This window comes from Ammospiza caudacuta, chromosome 3 (assembly GCF_027887145.1).
Source record: "Ammospiza caudacuta isolate bAmmCau1 chromosome 3, bAmmCau1.pri, whole genome shotgun sequence".
Classification (NCBI taxonomy): Eukaryota; Metazoa; Chordata; class Aves; order Passeriformes; family Passerellidae; genus Ammospiza; species Ammospiza caudacuta.
In genome coordinates, this window is record NC_080595.1 from 24,981,183 (window position 1) to 25,007,351 (window position 26,169).

At 36.1% G+C, this 26,169-nt stretch overlaps 1 protein-coding gene across 1 annotated transcript in view; it reads right to left on the reverse strand.

Moving 5' to 3' along the window:
- The window catches only part of CENPF (centromere protein F), a 36,292-nt gene that overhangs the window by 5,408 nt on the left and 4,715 nt on the right, over positions 1-26,169 (reverse strand). The window contains exons 4-16 of the mRNA XM_058802065.1: positions 25,147-25,238; positions 22,597-22,861; positions 20,944-21,146; positions 18,061-18,186; positions 16,287-16,415; positions 14,619-14,741; positions 11,435-11,570; positions 7,505-10,950; positions 4,677-6,974; positions 3,983-4,123; positions 2,784-2,960; positions 1,881-2,042; positions 424-610 (exon numbers count right to left, since the gene is read on the reverse strand). Coding sequence (XP_058658048.1) covers positions 424-610; positions 1,881-2,042; positions 2,784-2,960; positions 3,983-4,123; positions 4,677-6,974; positions 7,505-10,950; positions 11,435-11,570; positions 14,619-14,741; positions 16,287-16,415; positions 18,061-18,186; positions 20,944-21,146; positions 22,597-22,861; positions 25,147-25,238 — 7,485 coding nt within the window. The remainder of the gene's footprint in view (positions 1-423; positions 611-1,880; positions 2,043-2,783; positions 2,961-3,982; positions 4,124-4,676; positions 6,975-7,504; positions 10,951-11,434; positions 11,571-14,618; positions 14,742-16,286; positions 16,416-18,060; positions 18,187-20,943; positions 21,147-22,596; positions 22,862-25,146; positions 25,239-26,169) is intronic.

The following is a 26,169-nucleotide window of genomic DNA, read 5'->3' on the forward strand; positions in this document are numbered from 1 at the left end:
GTACCCTTAACTTGCTTTAAGTATCATTTACAATACAGTGCATCTCATGAGGTGAACTAAAATATTAAGAACAGAGCATGAGAATCAGAGGAAAAAGCTTGTTGGAAAATGATAAAAGAACTCACACACAACTTCATAAGAAAAACATCCCTTTTCTTCCTCAAGTCACACCAAAAATGTAACATTTAATAAATTTATTCAGAACCTAGTGTTGTTTCTGAGAAAAGAAACAACACCTTTAAGATGAAAAAGATTAGCTAGATTTTAAAAATGTTTGACATTTGCACTTGTAACTTTTTATGCTAATTAAGAATCATGCTCTGTATTAGAGCTGCATATGCAAGTGGACATTTTAGGGAACAAGAAAGTTTTACAGATTAATGCACCACTATGAAAGCATTAAGACAATCTAGATTCAATTACCTTCTTTATTATGCTTTGCCATAGCCAGATTTTCCTTCTTTAGCAGCTCATCATGTTCAGCTAGTTGTTTCTGCAACTCTTCCTTTTCCTGTTCCAGCTGCTTGCAGGATTTCATCCACATCTGCACTTTACTGTGGGCATATTCATTTTCCTTCTTCAGCTGAATTATAATGTTACTATTATCAGCCTAAAAAATAAGAAATTTAGTTATCTCACCAGAAACATAATTCCTCCTTTTAAACATCATAATATCAAACAGAGTAACAGTAAAAGATCTCCAAGACCATCAAGTCCAACCTTTGGCCAAACACCACCATATTAACTAATTCATAGCACTAAGGGCCACCTTGAGCTGTTCCTTCAACCCTTCCAAGGGTGCCAACTCCACTTCCCTGGGCAGCCCCTTCCAATGCTTTACACTGTTTTCTAAAGGAAAGAAATTCTTCACAATGTCCAACCTGAACCTTTTACCATCCCATTGATCTGGTACCAACCTGTGTGCAAATACCACACAGTGAGCACAGCCAGAAGCCTTCTCTGCTACACTGACACTACCTTGGGTATGTTTTCTGGCACACATCCACAGGATTTTATCCTTGGACTGCTCTTATTAACCAAATTAACACCACAGTGGAGAGCCCTAAGAAGAAAGAACTGTTGAGCAAGATGAACATTTTGTAATTCAGTGTTTACTTGCATGTAAATTGAATTGACTGTTTCTTCAAGAGTGCATTTATGAAGACAGTAATTCCTGAAGTGGGAGTGCTGAGCTGGAGCCAGAAATCAATCAGACAAAATAGACCAAAACCACCCAGAAACCAAGAAAAATGCAGGGATAGGATTATTGGTACAGAAGTACAGTGTATGTACAGTGAAGCTTCACCTGTGCTACTAAAAAGCAAACCAAGAACATGAAGAGCTGTTCCCAGTCATCAGTAGCTCACAGTATGTGGAGCTCATATTCCAGCATCCCTGAGGACAATTCTGTCAGAGAATTACACTAGTTAATACCTGTAATGAGAATTCTATATAAAATGGAACTGAAAAAGCTGAATCAAGAGCAATCCATCAAGACTAGTGCTTAGGGATAGACCATGGTACATTTTATCATCAAAGTAATTCACAAACACAAAACAGAGGCACTGCAAAGTCTCTCTGAGTGAATTCTAACCACATTTTTGCGCACCTACAATGCTCACTGTAGTCAATGGACTGCGGTGTTTAGGGCACGCAAACCAATTCTAGGTGATCTCAGTCATGGCACACAGAGCAGAATTCTTCTAATGCACATCAATAGTAACTATGTTTTCTCCAGGCTCTATGTTCTCTTTAGTGAAACAAAGGCTGCACCAAAGTCAAGCCACAGTTCTGGAGCACTGGTTCCCAATCCTATGTTTATTTTAGTACACAGTGTCTGGAATCTCATGCAATCGGTCATACTTCAGGGTTTTTCTTACCTTAGTTTTTAGGAGTTCTCCTAAGGACTGATTAGCTTCTTTAAGGGAATTATTTAGCTGTTCTTTATTTGACTTCAAATGCTCAATTTCCAATTTTTGTGAGCTGATAAAGTGCTCCAGTGAACTAATCTTCTCATGACAGGCCTCAATTTCTACTTCATTCTAAAGAAAGAAAATGTGCCTAATTACTATGATACCAAAAAGGACACTGAGTTTCATTTTAAAGATGTACCTAACAGCATATCACAAACCCACAGGAATTCCACAGCAAATTTAATAATTATGTTTTAAGGAGTTGAACATTAAAAGGGTAATTTGTCTCAAGTACGTATTTTCAATACTACAATCTTGCCTCTAAGAAGACTGTCAGAAGAAAACCCTTATATTTTACTATAACTTGCTTTTACATCTACTTTATATTAATAAGAATGAAAACTATTAAGAAACAATTATACTAAGTTATTAGCCTGCGTTCAGCTGGCCTCAAGTTCACAGACATTTCTGCAGTAAAGTTGATGGCTCTTTGCATATAGCACATCTGACAAATGTATTTCCAACAAATTTGTCCTTATATCTTGAACTGGTTAAACTTTCTTCCCTCTTCCTACCAAAAAAACCATTTCCTGGATTAAACATACTGTTGTTTTCCCTTTTTCAAGGTTATAGTCCTAGTGAATTTTTTTATAGATCAAATGCATACTGAGTTCTGAGATAAATTAACTTTTTAGAGCGTGTCATGTGGAAAAAAGTTAACACATACTGATCTCCAAGGTAAGTATATGTAGATTTTGGAAATATTGTTAGCAAAATAAATTCTTTTGCAATAGGATCAGCAACACTTAGTAAAATACATAGAACTCAATTAAAAACTCACAGCAGTACTCTTCCTATTTTCTGACTCACCTTTCGGTTTGCTTCTGTCAGAGCACCCTGATGCTCTTTCTCTGCTTGAAGTAGTCTGTCTTGGTATTCTGATATCTCTCTTTTAATTTCACTTTCTTTTTCTTGTAGTTGATTCTGGACCATCTCCAAACACCTGGCCAGTTCATTTTTTTCTGAAGTTGTGAGATGCAGCTGAATCTGTAAATAGTAATAGTACATTCTTTGGTATTTGGAGTTATCTCAATGGAGAAAGAGTTGACCCATTAAACTATTTGAATTGGAAGCATTTTTGAATTTTCCAAAGTTTGGTAAGAAAAAATATTCAACAGTGGCTAAGCACAGTGTAATCAAAGAAAAGAACATCTGAACACAAAAGGTAGGACAAGAGGCAAGGAAGGTTCTCGTAAAAGAAAACAAGTGCAAGTTTGCCAACAGCATTAAATCAAGCAGCACTGCCAAAATCAAAGCTTAACCTCTCCAAATGTTGCTCCCTCTGACAGTGACTTGAGAGGTTAAGGGTCACTTCCTCACCCTCTTTAAGATGACAAAACTTTCTAAGCATTTTCATCCATTGTTATAACTACTTTTTGGAGAGCTGGCTTGTATTTCCATTTAGGATTTCTAAAAGTTGCAGAAATATCTGTTCTTTTCCCATCCCACTCAAAATCCTCAATGCCACATTAGAAACAAGCCCCTGGTTATAGAATTTTTAAAATAAAGTTAGCAGGTCAGATGATCACATAAACTGGTTTAAAGACATACACAAATAAGACCTAAAGTTTTCTAGATGATAAAATAGCCTCTAAGAATGAAATGCAAACAAATTATAAACAAAGGCTCCAAAAACTGTTTCTTCCTTGACTATGTCCTGAATTAAATTAGCACTGAAAGTAGTTTTGAGAAATGCTGAATATTTATCTGCCCTTCTCAGTCTGATGATTGAAAACCTGTAGTAGAGAATTTCTCAACACTGAAAAATGTCTAGATGACCAGCAGTGGCCTTTATGCTAAGAAAACATAGTTTGGATGGATGGAAGAGGGGGAAAAACAACTAAGTAATCATTTTATCTCAGAAGAGAACATTGGATTTTTTTGAAATTTGGAAGCAATAACCTCTAATACTGTACATTATCACAGATCCCCTTGACTAGTCTCCAGACAGATACTATACTTGAGCATCTGGCTTTGAACACAGAAATAATGCAGATAGAATAACTTACTTTGGTCTTTTCTGAATGTTCTTGAACACATTGCATTTCTTCAGCAAGCTTATTTCTTTCTTCCTGTAATATGGTTATCTTCTGTTCAGTGTTATTTAGCTTGACTTGCAGCTCAGTTCGACTTTCAGCCAGTTCATTTACCTGAAGTAAAATTTCCCAGGATTATTTTTAATACATGTGTCATGACTGCCAAAGAATGTACTTCTATGTAACAAGCAGTTTTTAAGATGGATTATTTTATTCCCATAGTTGGTCAAGTTTTAAGCAAGAGTCACAACAGGGTAATGATGTTTTCACATGGCAAGTGCACTATTGTTACTTCACTTTCTTTGGAGCTTCCAAAACACTTATTCTTGATATGAAAACTCAGTCCCGCAATATCAATTTGTTCTTCATCCTTTTCTTCTACAGGAAAGAGGAAACTATTCTGCATTATTTGATTACTTAAACTTCTACTTTCAAGCTACCTTCTCATTCATCCTATGCAAAACAATGTCCTGCTTTCCAGCTCTGTAACTTCAATGAAATTTTCATGATTGTATAGAAAACATAATTTTAAAAATAGGATGTTTCCTGCAAAAGTTTGAGGTTAAAATTATTTTAGGATTTAATTTATTAAGGAAGTGGTAAACTCAGAGGAGACTTTATCCTTCCTCCTACAAAGGGAACTCTGCCCTAATGGAAATGACATTACCTTTTTACATAGAGTGCTCTTTTCACAAAGCGTAGATTCCAGTTCCTTCTCAAGGTCTTTATAAGACATTTTTAGAACATTCAGGATATCCGGAGAGGTTTCACCATCAGAAAAACATTGCTCCTTCAGCTTCAACTCAGCAATCAAGTTCTGCAGCCTCTCTTTTCCCTGGTGCCAGCATTCAAGGTCATGCTGCATGTGAGTCAGCTGCAAAGACAGTGCTTCTGTATCTTTCACCTGCTTTTCAAGAGCACCATTTTCCTGCACCTTTTCATCGAGTTTTTGTTTACAATCCATCAATTCTTGAACAAGTACTTCCCTTGCTTGATCCAATTTGATGTTTTCATTTTTTATTTCCTGACATTGCTGCAACAGCATTATTTTATCTTGCTCAAGACGAGCCACCTGATCAATCAGAACTTGTTCTTTTGCTCTAGCATCTGCTTCCTCTTTGCATGAAAACTCCAACTTCTCACTCATATCTCTGAGCTCAGATTTCAGCAATGCCACAGTATTTTCAAGCTCAACTTTGATTTGTATCTTTTCTTCCTCCTTTTCTTCCAACTGTTTTGCTGTAGTCAAATTTGAAGACTCTAGTTCATGGAATCTTCCTTGCATTTCTTTTAAATCTTTAGCCAAACATTCTTTTTGTGAGGTGAGGACATCAATTTGTAAGTTGGAACATTTCAGCTTTTCAGTCATCTCTTCCATCTCTGTTGCTAATGTTTCTGCCTCTGCTTTGGCAGTCTCCAACTCAATAACTGTATCTTCTAGATTTTTCTCTGACATCTCTAATTCCCTTTCAAGCCTCTCTATTTTATCCTGAAGAGAGTCAGCTTTCCGTTCATTGTCTCTCAGCTTTTCAGCAATGTGACGTTTTTTCTTCTCATCAGACTCAATTTTTACTTTCAGCTTCTCAATTCCACATCTCAATTGGTCTGCTTCTTTCTGCGCTGCGCTGAGTCTTGCAGCAAGTTCTCCTTTTTCCATTAACAAGCCTTCCAAAGATTTGGAAAGCTTTGAATTTTCCATTTCTGATGAACCTAATTTATGCTGCATCGTTCCCAACTCTCTTGCAATCAGCTCTTTTTCTTTCTTTGAATCTGCTGCTTCATTCTGGAGTTTTTCTTTTTCTACAGTGAAAGATACAGCATCATTTTCTAAACTTTGCAGCTTCTGAAGAAGACTGTCTTTTTCACTGGATAATTGATTTGCATCAGATTTTGCAGCCTCAAGCAGATTTGCTTGTGTCCTCACTTCATCCTCTAACCTTCTAATGAATTCAGTAGAATCCATTTTAGTTAACTCTAATTGTTTCAATTTCTCTTGTAGCTTTTGGTACTTCTGATCCAGTTCTTTTTTGCTTTCAGACAAAATACTCAGTTCTTGGCCAATATAGTTTCTCTCAGCTGTGACTGAAACAAGATGCTCTTGAAAGCTAGAAATAGTTTTCAGATTAACTTCCCTCTCCCTTTCTAATTGCTGACATTTCGCCTGGAGCATTTCAATGTCAGGCTCTATGAACAAGGCATGGTTGTCAATATTACCTCGCTCAGATTTTGGACTCCCCTGTCCATTTTCAGCTGCAAGAAATTGTTCCTGACCAGCTCTCTTGGTCATTTCTACATCATCCAACATGACTGCTGCATTAGGCAATCTAACTTTACACATCTCCAGCTCAGACTTGAAGTTCTCAGATTCTTCTTCTGATGAGACTACATGAAGAGATAATTCCTGCTTATTGCCAGAAACAGATCTGGGTTTTTCATTTATGCCACTGTTTTCTTCCTTAACAGCTACAGTAGCTTCCACCAGTCCTGCAAAAGCTGAGCTATTTGAAATTATTTGTGCCTCCTGGAAGTTCATTTCCGAGTTTGATTGCTTAACTCTTATTTTCAAACCTACATGGCTTTGCTCTTTTTCTGTCTCACAGATCAGCTTCAAATTTTCATCAGCCTGTTTTTTTGCCTCTTCCTGAAGCATTTCAGTGGTTATTTGATTTTCACAGAAATAGCCAGCACTCAAAACCCCACTACTGGAAAATGACAGTGCACTGGCATGGTCTGAGGGGCTGGTTATTTTTCCTGACTTATTTCTACACTCATGTTCTCCAGAAACTTTCTCAGTGTAATCTTCCATTAATCTTGCTTCCACAGTCTCAGTTTCCTTTTCACACACAAAGGCATCTCCTGCAGCCATTTTCTCAATGGGGATTATTTTAAGATTATTGTTTTTCAGAGCTGAGTTTTCAACAGGCACTCTTAATTTATAAGGAGTATTGTTTTCTTGTTCTATGTTCTGCAAGGGGTAAGAATCAACCAGCTAAAAAAAAAAAGGGAGAAAGAATTCATATAAGAAAAAACAAGGTAAGTTTTAAAGCTTCTCTTAAACTAGTAAAGTTCCCACTCTTGCGCAAAATAAATAGATACCCCTCCCTACTTCAGTCTCCTTTCTTACAGAAACATTTGACACTTTGTTTATACACACATCTTTGGCCAAAAAGGTTTTAAAGGTATTGAGGGAGAAATTTTAGATAAATTTGCTGAAAGACTATGTGCAAAGATACCACATCCCTCTGTATTTTGGGAAAATAGGTGTCTACATGACAAAGTGAATTACTATTAGCATTTCTAAAAGTTCAAAGATTACTGCTCAAGTATGGATTATTTTTCTTCTTTCTCCAAAAATATAGTACTGCTTCTGTGAGGGACAATTTTCAATAGAATTTTCGCAGTAAAAAAAAAAAACAAAAAAAACCAACAAACTATCTGGGTGATCACAATCAAAGGATTTACATAAAACTCATTTGCATGACAGCAATTACTTACATTTTCGATATCTGTGCACAGCAGCGAATGAGAACTTAAATCAAGGACCTGTAGTTGGAGTCTTGCTGCTTCCAGCTCCAAAGAGAGATTCTCAGTTTGTTTTCTTTCTGCTGCCAGTTTGCACTCCATCTCCATAGTCACATTATTCAGCTTCTGCTGCCATTCTTCCTTTTGAGATAGATTTTGCTGTTTGAGATGATCTATTTCTTTCCTTTCAGAAAGTATAATTTCTTTCAGCTCTTGTATTTCCTCATTTTTCATATTCTCTTGAACATGAAACTGATCTTCAAGCACCTTGATGGACTTCTCATATGTCTGACAGAGCATCTGAAGTTCTTCAATTCTATTTTCAAGGTTGCATTTTCTTGGAGTAATACTCCTGAGCTCTCTAACAGAATCCAAATTGTGATCATTATGACACTTTTCAACCAAAACTTCTGTTGCATCCTCTGAAATTACTTCTACCGAACTGTCTGTCTGATTCATTTCCTCTGTCCATTTGCATGAACCACTGTTATGAGAATCAACCACCTCACTTAGTTCTAATAAACAGGGATTTACAGAAAGGTCTGAGGAAGAATCTGTGGCCTTAGTTTCATCCAATTTAGGCAGCGTGTCACCTTGGCTGGATGACAGTGACACCTGCACAGAATCTGCATGAGCACTGCTCTGACTTGTCGACAGTGAAGAATTTTCTGCTTTCAGTATTTCAATACAAGACTGCAGCTCACATATCTTTGAGCTCATACTGCTGTGCTGTTCATATAATTTTAGGTGTTCATCTTGGAAAGTCAAAAGCTTCTCTCTTACTTCTGCAAAGCGTACTTTAACTTCTTTGCTGGACAATTTTAAATCTTCATAGTCAGAAGAACTGCATTCCTTAAGTCTGAAGGACAATTCCTTATTATCAGAACACATTCTCAGGTCACTGTAATCACTTTGATCCATAAGTTCATCAGGAAAAACAGCTTTCTCAGCTTTTAAATTGCTATCTGCAATCATGTTATCATCTGTCTCCTCTTCCTCCTTATTAATACTTGTGCTACCATTGGTTTTAGCATCTTTCAATCCAGAGGCCAATGCAGTGTTTTCATTCTGCAACCTCTCACACATTTTCTCAAGCTCACTCAGCTGGTTTATTGTTACCTGCAAAGAGGATGCCAGCAACACTGATGAGGGACTTTCATCTATTCCTCTTTTGCTACAATCCTGGGAAATGTCACTGCAATTATACTCCAATGAGTGGCCATCTTCCTCTAATACTGTAAGCAAAGAATCTGCAGCTTTCAGTTCTTTAACAGACAGTAGTTCTTGCTGCAATCTCTCTTTCTCTCTCACACTTTTCTCAAGTTCTACTTCCATGCCTTTTAAAGCTGTCTCCAGCTGCATCACTTCTAACCTGCAGTTCTTTAGAGAGATTTCGCTATCCTCAAAATCCATTTGAAGAAGCTCAAGTTTAACCTGGTATTTATTCAGCTCAATGTCCTTTTCTTCCATGGACTTTCTCAACTGTTCTGAACAGAGTCGTTGCTCACAATTAACATTGCACACTAGAGGTTCGTTTTTTAAGGGTAGTTCCTTCCCCAGCTGCTCCTTTTCTTGAAATACAAAGCCACATTTCTCTTGCATCGTATCTTGTCTTGTGCTGACATTTAACCTTTCCTGGCTTAAACAGTCAAGCTCCACAGAAGGCACATTTTGGATGTTGGAAAATTCTGACTGCAGTTGCTGAAGTTCATGAACCAAGTCCTTTTTTATTTCTTCTGAGGCTATTAGTTTATGTAAGATATCTTCGTTCTCACTAAGTACCTGTTCCTCTTGTTCTAATTTTGCTTTTTTTTCATCTAATTCAATTGTCTGCTCTCTGAGAATGTTCATAATTTTTCCATTTTCTTCTTCTATTGATTTATACTTCACCTGCAAAACTTCAAGCTCTGTTTTGATTTCTTCTGTTCTTGACAGAATACGCTGTCTTTCCTCCTCATGTTTTCCAGACATTTCAGAAATTATTTCTTCTTTTTCCTTTAAACTATCATAAATATTTTTATTTGCCTCCAGTAAAGTTATTTGTTCTTGCTTTAAAGCACTGCTTAAATCCCCAAGGGCTGTATTTTCTTCAGTAAGTTCACCAATTTTTTTACTGTATGAGCAAATCATTGCAGTCATGTCCTTCTTCTCTAAATCCCATCTTTCAGACTTGAGTTTCAGCTGTCTTAGTGACTCCTCAAGCAATTTATTATTGATTTTTGAATCCTGAAGCTCAACTTCTCTGTTTTCTAATCTTTCATTCAAAGTTTGCAGTTGCATGTCCTTTTCCTCAAGAATAGCTGAAGTTTTTTCAACTAATTCCTGACGTGCTGAAATATCCGCTTGCAAATTACTGATGTGCTGCTCTTTTTCTGTCATGAGGCTTGTGTACATCTGTTCTACTGCAAATAACCTTTGTTCTGTTTCATTCTTTATTTGCAGTAAGTCTTCATACTGCTGCTGCTGATTTGAATTCAGCTGCTTTTGAGCTGCTAAAGAACTCTCAAGAAGAGAGATCTGCTCTTGTAAATTGGCCAGATCTTTCGTTTTTCCCATTTCTAGAAGAGCTCCTGCACATTCATGATCCAGCACTCCAGTGCTGGAGTTAGTGGCTGCAAATTGCAAATTCTCTAAAGGAGTCTTATCCTGTCTGCCTTTAACTTCTCCATCTTCTGTCATTTCTGAAGTATCTTTTGCTTTTACAAGACAACAGATTTTTTCATATTCACCAAGCAGATCATGATAGCACTGCTCCCTTTGCAGTCCTTGACTTGCTTCCAATTGTAACTTTTCTTCTACTTCAGCAACTTGGTTGGTGAGCTGGAATATTTTACAGGACATATTTTCTATCTCTTTGCAATACTTTTTATCAGAACATTCTGCTTTCTGCTTAAATTCATCAAAAGCTTTTTTTTGTTCTTCTAATTCTGCACTTTTACATTCCAGCATATCTTTCAGTTCTCTAATCTCTGTGGATTTCCTGTCATTTTCGGTTTGCATTATTCTAAGTTTCTCACTATGCTCATGATTTTTGCTTTGCTGATTTTGAAGGGAACCCTCCAAGTTATTAATATGAGCCAGCATACCTTCCTTTTCAGACTTAAGTTTATTTATAAGATTACCAGTTTCATTCTTCCATTGAGAAAAAACAGCAGCCTCTTTTTGCAATTCTTCACATTCTCTCTGCTTTAATCCAAGAAGTCTCTGCAAAGCTTCTGATTCTCCCTCCATCTTACTTATTTTACAGTCTTGTTCTTTAATATGATTATCTTTTTCCTTAAGGAGACCTCGGGTAGACTCTTGTTGCTTTTCCATGTCAGCTAAAGCTATTTTCAGGTTCTCCAGTGAAAGTGAGCTCTCTTGCCTTTTAAATTTCTCTTCCACTAACTTCAGCTCCACTTCCAGAACAGCATTCTTATCTGTAGAAGAAAATACCATCAAATCTTTGTCAGTCAGTCCTGGCAAGTCTTCTGATAACTTCCCAGATGAGGTGATACTATTTACTTTTACTATTTTCAATTCTCATTCTACTGCAAAGCATCACTCTTAAACTAGATCTCTGGATGAAGGATGTTTATATTACTTTAGGCTATTGGGCACTACATACAGTCAGCTTTCCATAAAGGAACTGCTAAACAGAAGTTTTCTATTTAAAAAAGATTCTATGAAAACAAATTTGCTGATAAGTTCAGTACACTTTGATTCTTTTCAAAACAGCATCTCTTCAGGAACCAAACATGTTTACAGAAAAAAAAACTCATTTTCATTGACAACAAATTCAATGTTCTTAAAAAACACTAATCATGTTCCTCAGCAGAAACTCTTTACTTAATTCACAATGAAACTTACAGCATTGCAGGAAACATCCAGAAACGGTTCTGTAAATTTAATATCATAACTCACTTTTCATCTCTTCTGCAAGATTTTGGCTTTGCTTTAGAGATTGCTTGATCATATTTAGTTCTTCCTCAAGGTGGTGGATCTCTCGTGATTTCTTTTCAAGTTGACAATTGAGAAGATTTTTCTCCTGCTTCACTTCCTAAACCAAAACCAAATAAGGCCATATTTCATGTAAATTGATAAGGAGATCAACAGACTCAGTTCATTTAAATCAAAGTAAAAATATTCCACTAGATCCTGTTAAGACTTTGGGAATCCATGCCTGGGTTCCTAAGCATTGCTTGGAAACATAAGCTGAATTTTTTATTCTTAGCGAATTGACAACATCAGAGAGATGCTGCCAGTTGATGCAGTCAGCATCACCTCTTAGCACAGAACAAACAGCTCCACATGATTTCACAGAAAGAGATGGAACAGGACAGATTCAACAAAATCTGAGCTGATTAAGTCAGGCTACTTTTCCAAAGTAGCTCAGTAAACAAATCCCTGCAATGGCATCAAAATTAACATGAAATGTGTAGATCAGATTTCACCTGCCATCTCATGTAGAGACAAATTCTCTTTCCACTGAACATCAACAACATGGCAACACAGGCCAATTTATATTTAGAAGTGCTTACACTTTCAGATGGTTGTTTTGCAATTAAAAGCACTTTCTTTCAAATAAATTCATTTTTAAAAACTCCAAACAAGCAAAGAGAACACACTATGACTACCACCAAAGAACACTGTGTAACTACATGGCACCCAGGAAACAAAATTCAAGTTCTTCTAAAGAGACTCATCCTTGTTCTCCAAACTCCTGTGCCCTGGACAACAGATGCCATGGAACTGGCATGGTCCAAATGGAAACAGACTGTCAATTATTCATCCATTTACTACTAGCAGATGGGCATAGGATTCACAAAAGCCAAGCTCAAGAAATGGAAAGGTCTGAATGGAAAAATTAAAAGCTTGCTGGCATGGCAGGGTTGTTTTTGCAACAACATAAATAAATTACCCTCAGAACATGATTAAAACTGTCACTGTCACTAACAGTTGTCTTCCCTTCTACTCACAGCCTTCCCTACCCACACCTTAAATAAAAAATCCAGTCACATATAAATTTAATTAATAAGCTTTCTAGCAATCTTAATAAATTGTCCAAGATGTCCAAGCATCTAAACCCCTTGCATTCAAAGCTGCAATGCAAGTACATGAATTAAACTAAGCCATTCATTACAAAACCTAGGGTGGTCTATGGAAAGAAAAACAAGTTTAAGGAATTAAAATGGCTGAAAGGTTATTGAAGTGAAGGGAGACGACCATACGATTGATGAGCATCGACTCCAATTTATTGATCCAATCAGTCACTTTTTATAACAGTGTTAATTAAGTTCATGCATATTGCAAAATCCGAGCTCACGATAGGTTACAGAGAAAACTCTAACCCCTCCTTTTGTTTACAATACCCGTGGTTTGTTTATTGAAACCAAGATTTGTGTTCTCACCGTGATATGAAAACTTCTCAAAACCTTCATATCTGTTCCCAGAGCAGCCAAGGACAGAATGTTTACCTGTTATGAGAAGACTGAGAATCCTGCTGTTTATAAAAAATGTGCCTGAGAACCTAATTATTTACAGAAAAAGACTTGGGAACTGCTGCTTTATGGCTGCTTTTTACTTTTCCATCAGCTGTATATTTTCATGGCCTCTTTCTTTAAGCCATGTTTGAACCAAGCTCTCCACAAAAGGTCCAATTATTTCATTTTGGTGCAAACATTCCCAATATCCATAGAATTATACATTGGGTTGGAAGAGACCTTAAAGGTCATCTAGTTCCAACCTCCCTGCCATGGGCGGGAGCCTCCCTTGCTAGACTGGGTACAGAATTTTTTCCTAGTGTCTAATACAAACTTACCCTCTGTTAGTTTGAAATCATTTCCCCTTGTCCTGTCACTACATGCCTTTGTAAATAGTCTCTCTCCATCTTTTTAATAGGCTCCCTTCAGAAACTGGAAGACCACCATTAGGTCACCCCAAAGCCTTTTCTCCTCCAGACTGAACAAACTCAATTCTCTCAGCCTTTCCTCGTAGGAGAGGTGCTCCATTCATCTGATCACGCCCTTGGTGGCCTCCTCTGGCCTTGCTCAACAAGTCAATGTATGAGAGAGAGTCAGTCAGCTGGGCCAAAACCATGCAAAGTGCTGTTCCAGCAACAGTCACATTCCAATAGCTGGGAATGTTCTCAGACATTGCAATCTACCAGCAAAAATGTACCTAAATTTTTTACACTACACTAAACCCCTACAAATGTTTGTGACAATCTGAACAAAATTCACTATTTTAATCTGGACTTTTGCTGAGAATTTTGAATGTAATTTTTTGGCAGAGACTATGCCAGGTTATTTTATATCTGCTGATGACAACTGGTAACAAGCAAAATGAGAGTGTTTAACAAAACCAAATTGCAACACTGATTACACAGGTATCCAGCTGGTTTTCCTACTTACTGCTGATTCTCCAAATAAAGGATAAAATTTGCATCGAGAGGTCTCCAGTGGCAAAACTGGAACAATTTCAAGTGCAGCTGTTCTGGTTGCCACCAAAGCAAAACAATGTAACTGAGAAGACAGAGGAGACTTTAAAGTGAAAAGCTTTCTGCATGTTTAAAGCATACAGAAACTTCTCTGAAATTACCTTCATTTGGGAGAAAGTTTTTCCAATATTGCATATTTATTGGACTATCTTATTCTAAGACAGATGCATTTTTTAAAAGAGGAAATAATACTTGTACAAAGTCACTGTGTTTAACAGTATGAATCAAAGCAGCAGTCAATGATTCTAGAATTTACTTTCAAAATCAAACATGTATTTACTATTTGACTTTTATTTCAGAACCCAAAGCAAGCATCTCTTGAAACACAATTCATTTTTTTTAAAAGTAAGTCCAACATGAACTAGAACCACATCATCAGCATTACAGCCATGAATCCTAACTCCAGAAACTGCACTGATTTCCATGATGTTAGGGAAGGCCTCATTTTTTGTTACAACTAGGATGAGTTATTAAGATGGTCCACAAAAGTGTTTAAAGATTGTTTATGGGGAAAAACACAATTGTGAGCACATGCTCCAGAGTATCAAGTGTTTACAAATTGCTGATTTATGGTATTAATTCTGCCAAATACTCCTCAGCATTGCTCACCTGAAAGCTTCTTGTCAGGTCAGCTTCCTTAGCCTGTGCTGCTGATAAAGTCTGCTCTGCTCTGCACAGCTTCTGGGTGAGATCACCAGTGTCGTGTTCCAAGCGTTGTTTTGCTGCCGTTACCTGGAAAACCAATGTTGTAATCACAGGAACAACTTCCTTTTTTAAACTCCAGTTGTTGAACTCAATATTCTGCTACAAAACGAAACTACATTATTTTATCCCACCCTGAACCCAAGAGTTGCTTTACTGGTGTTTAGAAAAAAGTTGCTGTTTGCCTTTCCACTCCTTTGCTTCTGACCAAAAAGATGGGATTTCTCTAAAATACATCATTTTCTAGACTGTCTGAAACAAGATTAATTCATCCAACTTGCAGCTACATCACCACAATGATATCTGTAGGACAGAAATGAGATTGAAATACAACTGGCTTTTTGCTAAGCTGTGGGAATCAAAGTCAGGATCATAACTGCAATTACAGCTCTGTTGACACAGATTTTTTTAAAAATGAACAGGTTTTAAGTCTTTCAAAAGAGTTCTAAAACACTCCAGATTGAAAAGGAAGGAAATGACACTAGTGGGTCAAAAAAAAAAAAATCTATTCCGAGGTCATCAAGTAAACTACCTTTCTTTGAAAAGGCACTTACTGTCCTCTCAATTTAATCAATTTTTCAGTAAGCATATACAAAAGAATATGCATATAATAAAGAAGCCTCCAGTAAAAACTTTTGACTGAATGTAGCCCCATAGCTATATTTCTAAAATAAAACAAGACTGCAAGAAATCTGTTGGCAGTTTTAGAAATGATGTTTCAGTTTAGGATGCCTGCAAATGGGGCTTCTCAATACCACTTTCAAGAACATGTGGCCCTTTTTAGAAAATCAGTTACTCTTGAGCTCAAGGGTTTTAGGAGGCTTATAAACGTTCCTTTTTTCTGGTCACCCACTCTTGAGGCTTGTGCTACTTCTTAAACTACTGAAAATTGGGAGTTTGTGACAACTGATGTGTTTTAATAGGTACCTGCTGCCAAAGCTGGGGAAGAGCTCCTTCATACTGATCTTCCTTACACAAGCCATAACACTCATCTGATTTGGTGGAGAACCAGTTCAGGGAGTTAAACTGATAGCAAACATTTGGTTCTGCATACACATATGCTAATTTAAATGTAATATTTTCTTTGCTTTTTTATCTCCTCTATCAGCTCTCTCCAGGATCACATGAGGAGGGCATAGGTAGTGTATATGAAAATGGGACTGTTTTTTCAAAGGGCTACTGACCTGTTGGTCAGTATCTCTACCATCAAACTACACCTCTGCATGGTGGTTCTTTGGGTTTTGTTTTGGTTTTTTTCATAAAGTGATCAGCCTTAGATGCTCCTTTCTCAGATTTATTTTACCTGCACTGCCTGCATTTACGCTTCCTTCCCTGTGAGAAGTGGACTAGTCACAAACTTTTAAAAGTCTATAATTCACATGTAAATATATAATATTTTAGTAAGAATATCTATCTATTTTGGTAAGAATATCTATCAGAACATCTAATATATACTGTAAAAACATTCATACAAGACACCACATGAATTATTTTTTTGCTTTATGTATAATTACAGTGCTGTTGTGACAACTAAATGCTACTCTAGCAGTGGACTTTAATGCTAAAAAAGCCTACTTTGTCAAATTCTGCCTGCAGAACATTGAAGTCATTTTTGGCTTGCTGTAGCTCCTGGTTCAGTTTGTTTCTTATCTGGTTGCACTGCTGATCCAGTGTTTGCAAGGCACGCTGCTGACAAGAGAGTTCCTAGAACACAGTGGCAGAGAAGCAAAGAAATAAACACATGACCACAAAATGCCTCTATTTTGATTACTGCAGAAATAACAACTGATTTTTATCAGTAGGTACTCCCTGCTCAGGGACACTTGTCTTACACAGCAAACAGTTTAAACACAGCTTTAATTCATGAGGCAAATGCCACATAGGCAAGAATGACACTAACCCAATTTATGTCATCTGCTCAAGAACTTAATTACTGTAACATTCCTGTCACAGAAAGGGAAAAAATTGAATCCAAAAGTAAGAGAATCAATATTGTTAAAAATTTTCATACTAAAGGTATATTTCATATTAGAATTAGATTACAGTACAAGTAGAGAAGTTCATCTCTGCTATTATTTACCATACTATAAGTTAGGGTTTTTCTCACAATGTTACACAAATTTTGTTGCAAGAAGATGCAAAACAGAGCCTTTAAATAGGACGTGACAGACTAATATTATAAATAAATGAACATTAAACAAACATTTTATGAACCTGTAACAGCTCACAGATCCTAACCACTGCAGAAAAAAAGTTCTTCTTAATTAATGGCCTTGCTGAATAATTTAGAATGGCAGTATGTGGGCTAACATATTAATTTTATGAAGGCCTTTATTTAGCTAACTAAAAAAAGGAAAAAACCTGGACATAAGGTTTATAGGCCTTCAACCCATCTTTTGATTAATATAATGATGCTACAACTATTCAAATGCAAAGATCAGTTGTCCCAATTTACCACTTCTAGACAAGGTTCAGTATCAGTTTGAGATCCTAAGGTAGCATCTTGACTAACAGACTTTGTAAAACCACTTTTTCATTCAAGAGTGCTAGTAGCAGCACTGTTTATTGGCTACCCCACCAGCACTTCCCTGCTGATTATTTTATCTGTCTGGACATACCTTAGAGAAAAGGTTTCAGGTTAAACATTTGACACAACAAGCAGTCTTCCTCAGGGCAATGCCTTTACATTCAATCCCTAAAGCAAACTTAAAATGCCCATCTGAAATAGCACTCCCACTTCTGAACCTGTGCCTTGGATTTCCTAACACTGATTACTTTATTAAGCTTAAAAAGAAAAATACAAAGAGTTTAGCCCTATTCCAAATCAGTATTAATGCTGCTAATACTAACTATAAGTTCATTGGAGAAAAATTCCAGGCATAGTGCTCTACTTCTCTCTGCAAGAGCTGGCATGAAGGAAATGAAAGACACTTATGTTAATTGACTATATTAACACCATATGAGCATGAACCAAAATTAGAATAATAGAGATAAAATACTAAAAAGAAATTATTTTCTTCTGTGTGAAATGCAAGCAAAATTAACTCAAATTCCACAGAAATAATTGAGTTGGTTACTAAGTTTGAGCTCACATGTACATAATTTTATGAAAAATGGAGCCTAGTTTCTCATGGATTTGCATCTCATTCTATCTCTCACACATATTCTCTATTTTCCAGTGAATACTATCCCTACTATTGCAATGTTTGTTTTCCATTTTTTCAATTACCTTTGCAACTTTTACCTCTCTGTCAAATGTGATTGCAACTAACAGAAAATCAGATACACAGCATAAGCCAAGTAATTTCATCCCCTCAAGAAGTCAAAGTTAAAAGTTCTCTTGTCTTACCTGTTGGTATTCTTTTTCCTTGGCCTTTATTTTCTGTTCCAAAGACTGACGAGCGCTCTCAGCATTTTGTCTCTGGCAATTCAGTTCTTCTGACAATCGCTTCACCTTTTGCTCCAACATTTGGACCTATAACAATTTAGTTATCAATCGTAAGTGTTAAAGGTGCAAGTGGTGTTTCATTTAAATATATAAGCTCTCACACAATAAGTTCACTGCTGTCAGCTACAACAATTGTTCTAGCATTCATATAACCACAGTAACTTCACCTGGTACCATATAAATTCTTAGTAATCCAAAGTACAAAACTCATTCATTCTTCTTTATGTTAGTGAGAATGTGTGTGTATGTATAGGAGGAGTATATATACTTTAATATATTATGTATTAAGTGTGTATGTGTATACATGAGAGTACACACACAATAATAAATACAATGTGTATTTTTTAGTGTACACACACAATAATAAATACATCTTTAGATTATATCTTTATATATATTTTGACAATTAGAAAATCAATGTTTTTGACAGTCTGCAGAACAATGCTACATCTGGCACTAGGAATATATTGCATTTTCAGTACCTCAGGTTGCTACCAACTAAAGAACAACTGCTAACTGCTAAGCAACTACATGTTTAGACTGAAAATAAATGGATATTCCACCAGATTTCAGAGTGATTCAGCAAGTTGATTTGGACAGAAATAAGAAGAAAATATCTTAGTTTATAATAACAGTATTTTTTGCAATTTAAACTTTAAAAAACCCCCAAAAAACAGCAAGCTATGTCTATGTTCACCTCCACACTAACTTATTTAACTCAGTTGATTATGTCAATATTATGTCATCCAAGAGAGTAAAACATTGTTCACCTAACTTCCTGAACAAAAAAAAATGTAAACTTTATTCCAGACCAAATCTGTTAATGCAAAATAAATACTTTATTTCCCCCAGAGAGTAAGAAAAAATGACAAAGGGTGAATGGGACATTCTTTCTTCAGCAACAAGAGCTGTTTGCTGAGTAAATGAAACAGTAGACATAAGAACATAAGAAGCAGGTAGTTGTATTGGGATGTCAGGTATTAGGCAGAAACTGCTGGGACTGTGAATTTCCATAAGATCACGTGGAAAGGTGATTGCAGAAAGGCTGCAGATCTCTCAAGGAGTGAAAATACTTGAAAACACAGGGGTGCTGGGCTTGAGGTCTGGGAATAGTACCAGTGACAGAGAAGTGTACAAGGGAGGTTGCCAAGATTAAATTCAGGCTACAAGGCACAAACTAAGTGTAAAATCTCAACACAGTTCTATTTTCAAAGTCCAGAGTGGGCAGGCAGAGATCCAATTCCAGGGCAAGAAAGAAGAAACAGAACAGAAAGGAGTCACCTTCAGATGGCAGGACCAAAGGAACCTTCTGGGGCAAGATGCTCTGCACCTAAAGGATGGGCTGCACATCAATTCCCATGGTGACAAGTCCCACTTCCCCTTGTGCTTACTCAGGCATGTTCACTGCTGTGAACATGCAACCCCTTCTCTTGGGCTGCTTTTAATGCCCTTTGATTCTTTAGTAAAACAATTCCACTCTCTTAAACCCATAGAAATTAAACAAGGGAAAATTAAAAACATAATACCCTAATCTTTAGGAAGTTGAATCAAATAAATTAAAATTAAGCCCTTTACAGAGAACTGAGCTGTCAGACTGGGTCAGCTATGTCTTCTCACAAACTCACCATGATGACAGTGCCTTTATCAAGTCAAGGGACTACGTCAGGTGTTTGATTTTCCCTCACCCACTTCCCCTAAACTAGTTCCTCACAGAATTATCAACAGGCAAATGTTGCTGTCTCTCTGAGAAGGCAGAGTGATCAAGGTTTACATGCAAAGGTTTATTTTTTAAGGGCCAATACAGGAGTTGTGGGAAACATTAGCTCACCAATGTACTTAAGTAGCATGCAGAAACTTGCTGACAAACATGGATAGTTATTCTACCCAGGGAAGACACACACAGAAACATCTTTTTCCCTATACTGTAGATGAATCACTAGTAGAGAAAAAAAGATTAAAAGATAGAAGATTCTTTTAAATTCTTGAAAATATGAAGATTCAAGGAATTATGACATCTGTGCACTAATTTCAAATTTGTTAAGTGTTGTGAAAAGGAACCTTAGGAAGGTAATGCAACTTGATTAATCAAGGAAAACACTTGTTACCTTCTGCAGTTTAAATTACTTTAAAGGCTGGCATTCTCCTTTTGATTACGAGCAAAAATCTGAACTATTTCAGATTTTTATGTGTATTTACTTACATACACTCTGTAAATTCTTGACCAATCAAGTGTACTATTCTCTTGATTTTTACTATGAATTCAAACTCCCTAGGATTAGGCTGTGAAATCTCATTTATAAATTGCATATGTTCTTAATCTTGCATTGCATTTTTACCTAGACATTATTTAAAACAAGCAATTTACAACACAAGGACTATGCCCCCACATCATCCTGCAGTATAAGCAGCAAATTCTGATTTTCAGCCAAAGATGTGACAGTCTTTTTCAGGTCAAAACTTGCCACCAGATGTCATTGTTGCTCTATGCAACTTGATCAGGAAATATTTTTCAGAATTTGAGTCAATCTTAACAGAGTATGAAAGTTATTTCTTCAGGTGGTGTAAGAACTTTCCAGAAAATGGGCAATTGCTTACATGCATTAATGTTTTTACATATAATACATATCAAACTAGCATATACTTCTCAAAACTTGATCCTCAGTAAACTCTCGAGAAACTTAATCTGAGAACCTTGATTCTTACTAAATGGCTGCAAACTGACACATAGGAATACTGACAATGAATTGTAAGGACAGTCAGAAGATGTGTGAGACAACATTTTACCTGAGTGGTAGCTTGATCAAGTTGTGTACTCGTTTGAGTCAGTTTATCTCTTGTTTTGTTCAGAATTTTATCCTTCTCAGTTAATTCCAACTTCAATCTGTCCAGCTCCAGTTCAGTCTCTTGATGTTTATTCATATAGGACCTCTTCAGTTTTTCTTGAGCTTGCAATTGCTGTTCTAGGTCTTTAATAATGGAATTTAGTTCTGAATTTAAAAAACAGTAAAGATTAAGGATACTTTCTGCTTTGGAAGGCACCTCTTCCAACACACTTCCACTTCCTATTTAAAATGTTTGATAACAGCCCAACTTCCTGGCACAGGCAGACACCCTGTACAATTTTCAGCAAGTTAAGACAAGTTTTAGCTGTCTCCTAAGAGCACAAACATGAGAGCTCAGGAACAAGCGTTGCAAAGGCAAAGACAATTTGTTCCTCCTGCTGGCTTATTTTTTTTGGTTTTGTTATTGTTTTTAAACATGCAGAAACATGTCACCTGAAATAACGATTACATTTTTTTTTATAAGTATATCCACTACAAGCATTTCCTTAGCACAAAATACAAAAAAATGTTGTGCTTCCAAAATACTTTTCAACTATTTGGTAACTGTAAATGTCCCATTTTGTATTTTAATCTTTTTCCTGTCTCAAAACTGCATACATATAAAACTAGACAAACTAAGATTCTCACAGTATAGATCAGTAAGAGTTTATCTTCCAAAAATCACAACACAGTAGAAACAGAATTCACAGCAGAAAATGTAAGTCAGCTACAGGAAGTATTATCCAGATTTAATATTATCTGGGTTTGTGAGTTTTTTGTTAAAAGAAGTCCTGTCTTCCTGATTCTGAATTTGTATGGCTTCCAAGCTGAAAAAGCCACCAGAACTGAAGCTGTATGTGAAGTATTTGAATGAAGAGTTTGGAGACTTGTAGAACAGTGGAAAAGTTGTCCAAAGCGTACAAATAGCAGGCTCAAGTGAATGCTCAACAAATCCACAACAAACCACCTATTTCCTTTCTTAAAACTATCAGGAATGATTATTTCTTCATGTCAGTATGTGCAATACAAGACCACATCTTGGGTTTTGATTGCACTTCATTTTGTGCTTCCAGTAGCGTCCATCATGGACCAACTCAGTCATGCACTAAGCATGTTCAATCATCACATTTTTAAGACATTACTGCTCAGTCAAAAGTATCAATAACATAGAAAAATAAGGAGAAAATATAATTAAATTTATAATTATATAAATATATATAAATTTATAATTAAAATATAATTAAACTCAATGAAATCCTGAAGAGGATTTTTAGCTGTTTTAAGAAGATTGTTCCAGGATTAATGGGATTAATGGAAAAAAGCATTTTTTCCTTTCAGATAATGTCCTCTACTCAGCCCAAAAATACAAACTGCTCCCTTCTAATTCTCATATCCCTTATGCAAAAAATACTACAGCTTGTGTAATCTCTGTGTATGACTGATCACTGAAAATACACCAGCAGCCAACAGGGCCAGCTGCCAAAGGCAACAGCAAGTATCTTTCTCTTTTCCTTGCTAAAGCACTAATTTCAATAGCCTGCTTCTATCTGCAAACCAGCTTTCATGAAACCATACAGGAGACTGCCTCTGGGTCTTAAAGAAATGCATCAGATACCTTGGTTCTGTGCCCTTAGCTGGATCATGAGGGAGGAATTTGAGTTCTCAGCAAAGCTGTTGTCAAACTCGTTCTTCTCTGATTGAGTTGAATTGGTTTCTTTATCCCAAGGAAAGGAGGATGCTGCAGAACTTCCCCTTGCAGGTGTTTCTGGGTTTCTAGAAGGTGCCTTTTCCTGTTGCCATGAAAACACAGATGAGGAAGCCTGATGCCGAGCAATCTCTCTGTGACTCAAAGAGCTTTGAGGATGAGGCTGGTTTATTTTCTGTGTCCAAAAAAAGAAAAGAATGTACCTTCACACAGTTCCTTATCAACATAAAACAAAAGAACTAATTTAACATTAATAGCTAATAGGTCATCATCATTCCACATAGTTATAACATCGCAGCACTCACCAGTGCAAAGCCCTGATACATAGCATTAATTTTTATGCTATGTAAATTAAATAACTTCAGCCCAAGATTCCAAGCATAGCTGCTATTTATAAATACAAACCAGGATGTCAAAAAAAGAATTTTGATCTGTGTATCTTTACAAGTAACATACATACATTTTTAGTTTTTTAAAGAGGAGTTTTTAAACTCCAATATTTTAAAAAATCAAAGCCTACATTTTTACAGGCAAGTGAAGACAAGTAAGTTGCAAAAAAAATAAAACCGAGAAGTCTAGATTAACATATCTGATATTTGACCAACATTTACTTCTACTGGAGAACCACAGGTAAATTCAAAACACATTTAATTATTTAAACTTATAAACAGAGTACTCAAAAATTTCTATAATAAAATCTGCCAGGTACAAGCTTTCAATATTTTCCCATAGAAAAACTACACCGAGAAAAAAAATGACACCTTTTTCCTCTTTCTTAAGTGACAAAAAACCCCAAACAAACAAAACCACAAACAGTAAAGCCCCTATTGCTTTTTTAACTGGATTTTGAAATGCAGCTCATTTGAATTACTTTTTCTTAAACTAAATCCCTAAACCATGTAATACCCAGTGTGACTTCTCAGTCAAACCAGAGAATGTGCTGTTATCTAGGAACAGCTGTGCCAAGACCAAAAATCTATATTACATTGTCCAGAATGCTGTGTCCAATTCTGTAAAATAACTTGTTAACAAAGAGGAAAAGAAAACTAATCATGCATGTGGTAATCATTTCCCCTAGATGCCATTTAAATTTACAGTTTCTGAGACAGAAGTTTGAATCCAGAACTAGCCACAATGACAAACAAATGCTTCCTGGAATCATAGACTAGAAGTCTGAATGTATCAGGTATACCTTTTTCAAATTATGTTTAATTATTGCAAGTGTTACAAAATACTGTGAGGTATTAAACTCTATTATTTAACTCTTTTTCAGAACATGAATCAATATGCTGAATAGCACAGGCCTTTTTACTAAGCCTTTTCAGGCTCCTCTGCTCACCATTCCCCAGTAAAAATGGACCACTTTTTGCCACTCTGCACTCAATCTTTTCCTTTAAACTTGCAAGAACTCCCTTTAGCCAATTTTTTCCCTTTCATCAGTGTATATCCAACAACATTACACTGAGTTGCACTTGACTTATGTATTTTATGATTTGCTCTTAAAAGAAAACCCCCAAAAGGTCTGAAATATGAGGCATGATTTGCCTTTATCAGCAAATGTTGACCTTTTCTCCATACGCCTACACATGCTTCAATAAACATATTGTGTCATGTTTCTAACAATTTGCCCAGGACAAAATGTTGGGCTGACTAAATTGTATTTCCAAGAAGCAGCATTGGAAGTGTTTTTCTCTAATACCATCATCCTTGTCCCCTTCCAGTGTCAAGGGAAGAATAAGGCAACATTGCACATCACAGTGATTAAACAGTCCCACACTGCAGTGCCCTATGAATTAATGGGAAAATATTCTCTGTATCTGGTGATTTTTTTTAAATTACTATCCATTTTATCAATCTAATTTAAGACTACTTCTGATTTCCAATTTGAGGCTGTGCCACAGATTCAAAAAAAGGTTCTGACATGGAAAAGTTTTTAAACCTTTACATAGTAAGTACCAAAGATAAAATTATTTCACATTTTCTGCAATGGCTTTTTTCCTTGAGGGCTTTCACATCTTATTCATCTTGTTCTCAGAGATTAGCCAACACCGTTCCTCCTTCATATATGCTTGAAAGATTTATGGGTTTCTATTTTCTAGGTGTGAATTATTACTCACAAAATTTTTCAAGGCTATTTTATTATCATATAGTATTTAACTTGGCATAACTGACACTGTTTTATCTTGTCCTTGCTTGCAGGAGACTTCCAGTTTGTAAAGGATGTGTTCTCATTTTTAACGTCCTCCTTTCCTTTGCTATTTAAAGAGGATGGCTTTTCTGAATTCTCTAAGATTAGTTCTCAACGGCAGTTCAACACAGATTAATTCTCTCTCTTTTTCTTTTGAAATTATATTTTATGTGATGCATAATATTTTTCACTAGTCTTCCATTTCATTTTCCAAGTTCACTCAGTGGTTACTTTCTTAGATATCACACAAACCATTCCTAAGAGATACTTACCTTAAGCTGGATGGTTCTCAGTTGTAACTCCAGCTCTTTATTTTCTTGTACTTTTTTCCTGTATTTTTCTTCTAGTTCTTCAAACCTAGCATCTACAAAGACATGATGAATATCTGCCTTAGTCCAACCAGTTTTTCACCCAATCCAGCCAGGTTTTCTTACCCCTATGGGTCCCTTCTGACTTGAAATATTCTAGGATGCAATTATCTTAATGAATTTAAGACTCCAGCTTTCAAAGGAAAATATCTCCCCAGAAATATAATTTTAAATAAAGTTAGGTAAACTTTAATCAATTAATAATTTTAATCTTTTCCCTTTTTCAGAAGTGCCATGCTTAGTGGAATGCTTGACATTGCCACTAACTGCACCCCTTTACAGATATGCATAAAGCAAGTAAAAAGAACAAGAGCAAGAGATTATCTCAGATTTCCCACTGGAGTAAGACAGAGATGCCAAACTCAGAACATTCATTCATAGCACTGAAAGAAGTAAATAACACATATAATATATTGAACACATCAAAGTTTTTCAGCACAAAGAGCATAAGGGTGTCTGACTACAGAATTCTCCACTTAAGGAAACTTCCTGTCGTTTTTCCAGTTCATTTAAATATTTTTGATGTCCCTAATTTGAAGAAGTGATGCTTTGAAATGGATATAGAGCATTAATTGTGTAGATTATCATATACAGTAACAGTCTGTGCAAAAAAATCCTCTCCAAATAAATAGCACATTTAACTATTGTCTGCATTTTAGTTAAAATACCTGTGGTACAGGGAGGAATTTGTTCCCCACAACATGAAGGGAAGAGCTGACACCAGGAACAGGCATACAAAAGATTGCTGCAGCCTACTGAAGGATATTTTATTACTATTCCATGTCCATCCAGCATTGAAAAAATGTAATGTCTGTGATGTGTTGAATCTGTACTAATAATTTTGAAATTTAAACCTAGGGCACTACAAATTAGATGCTTTCAAAATAACTTCTATCATCTATCATTTACCAAGTCGTGGATTACTGG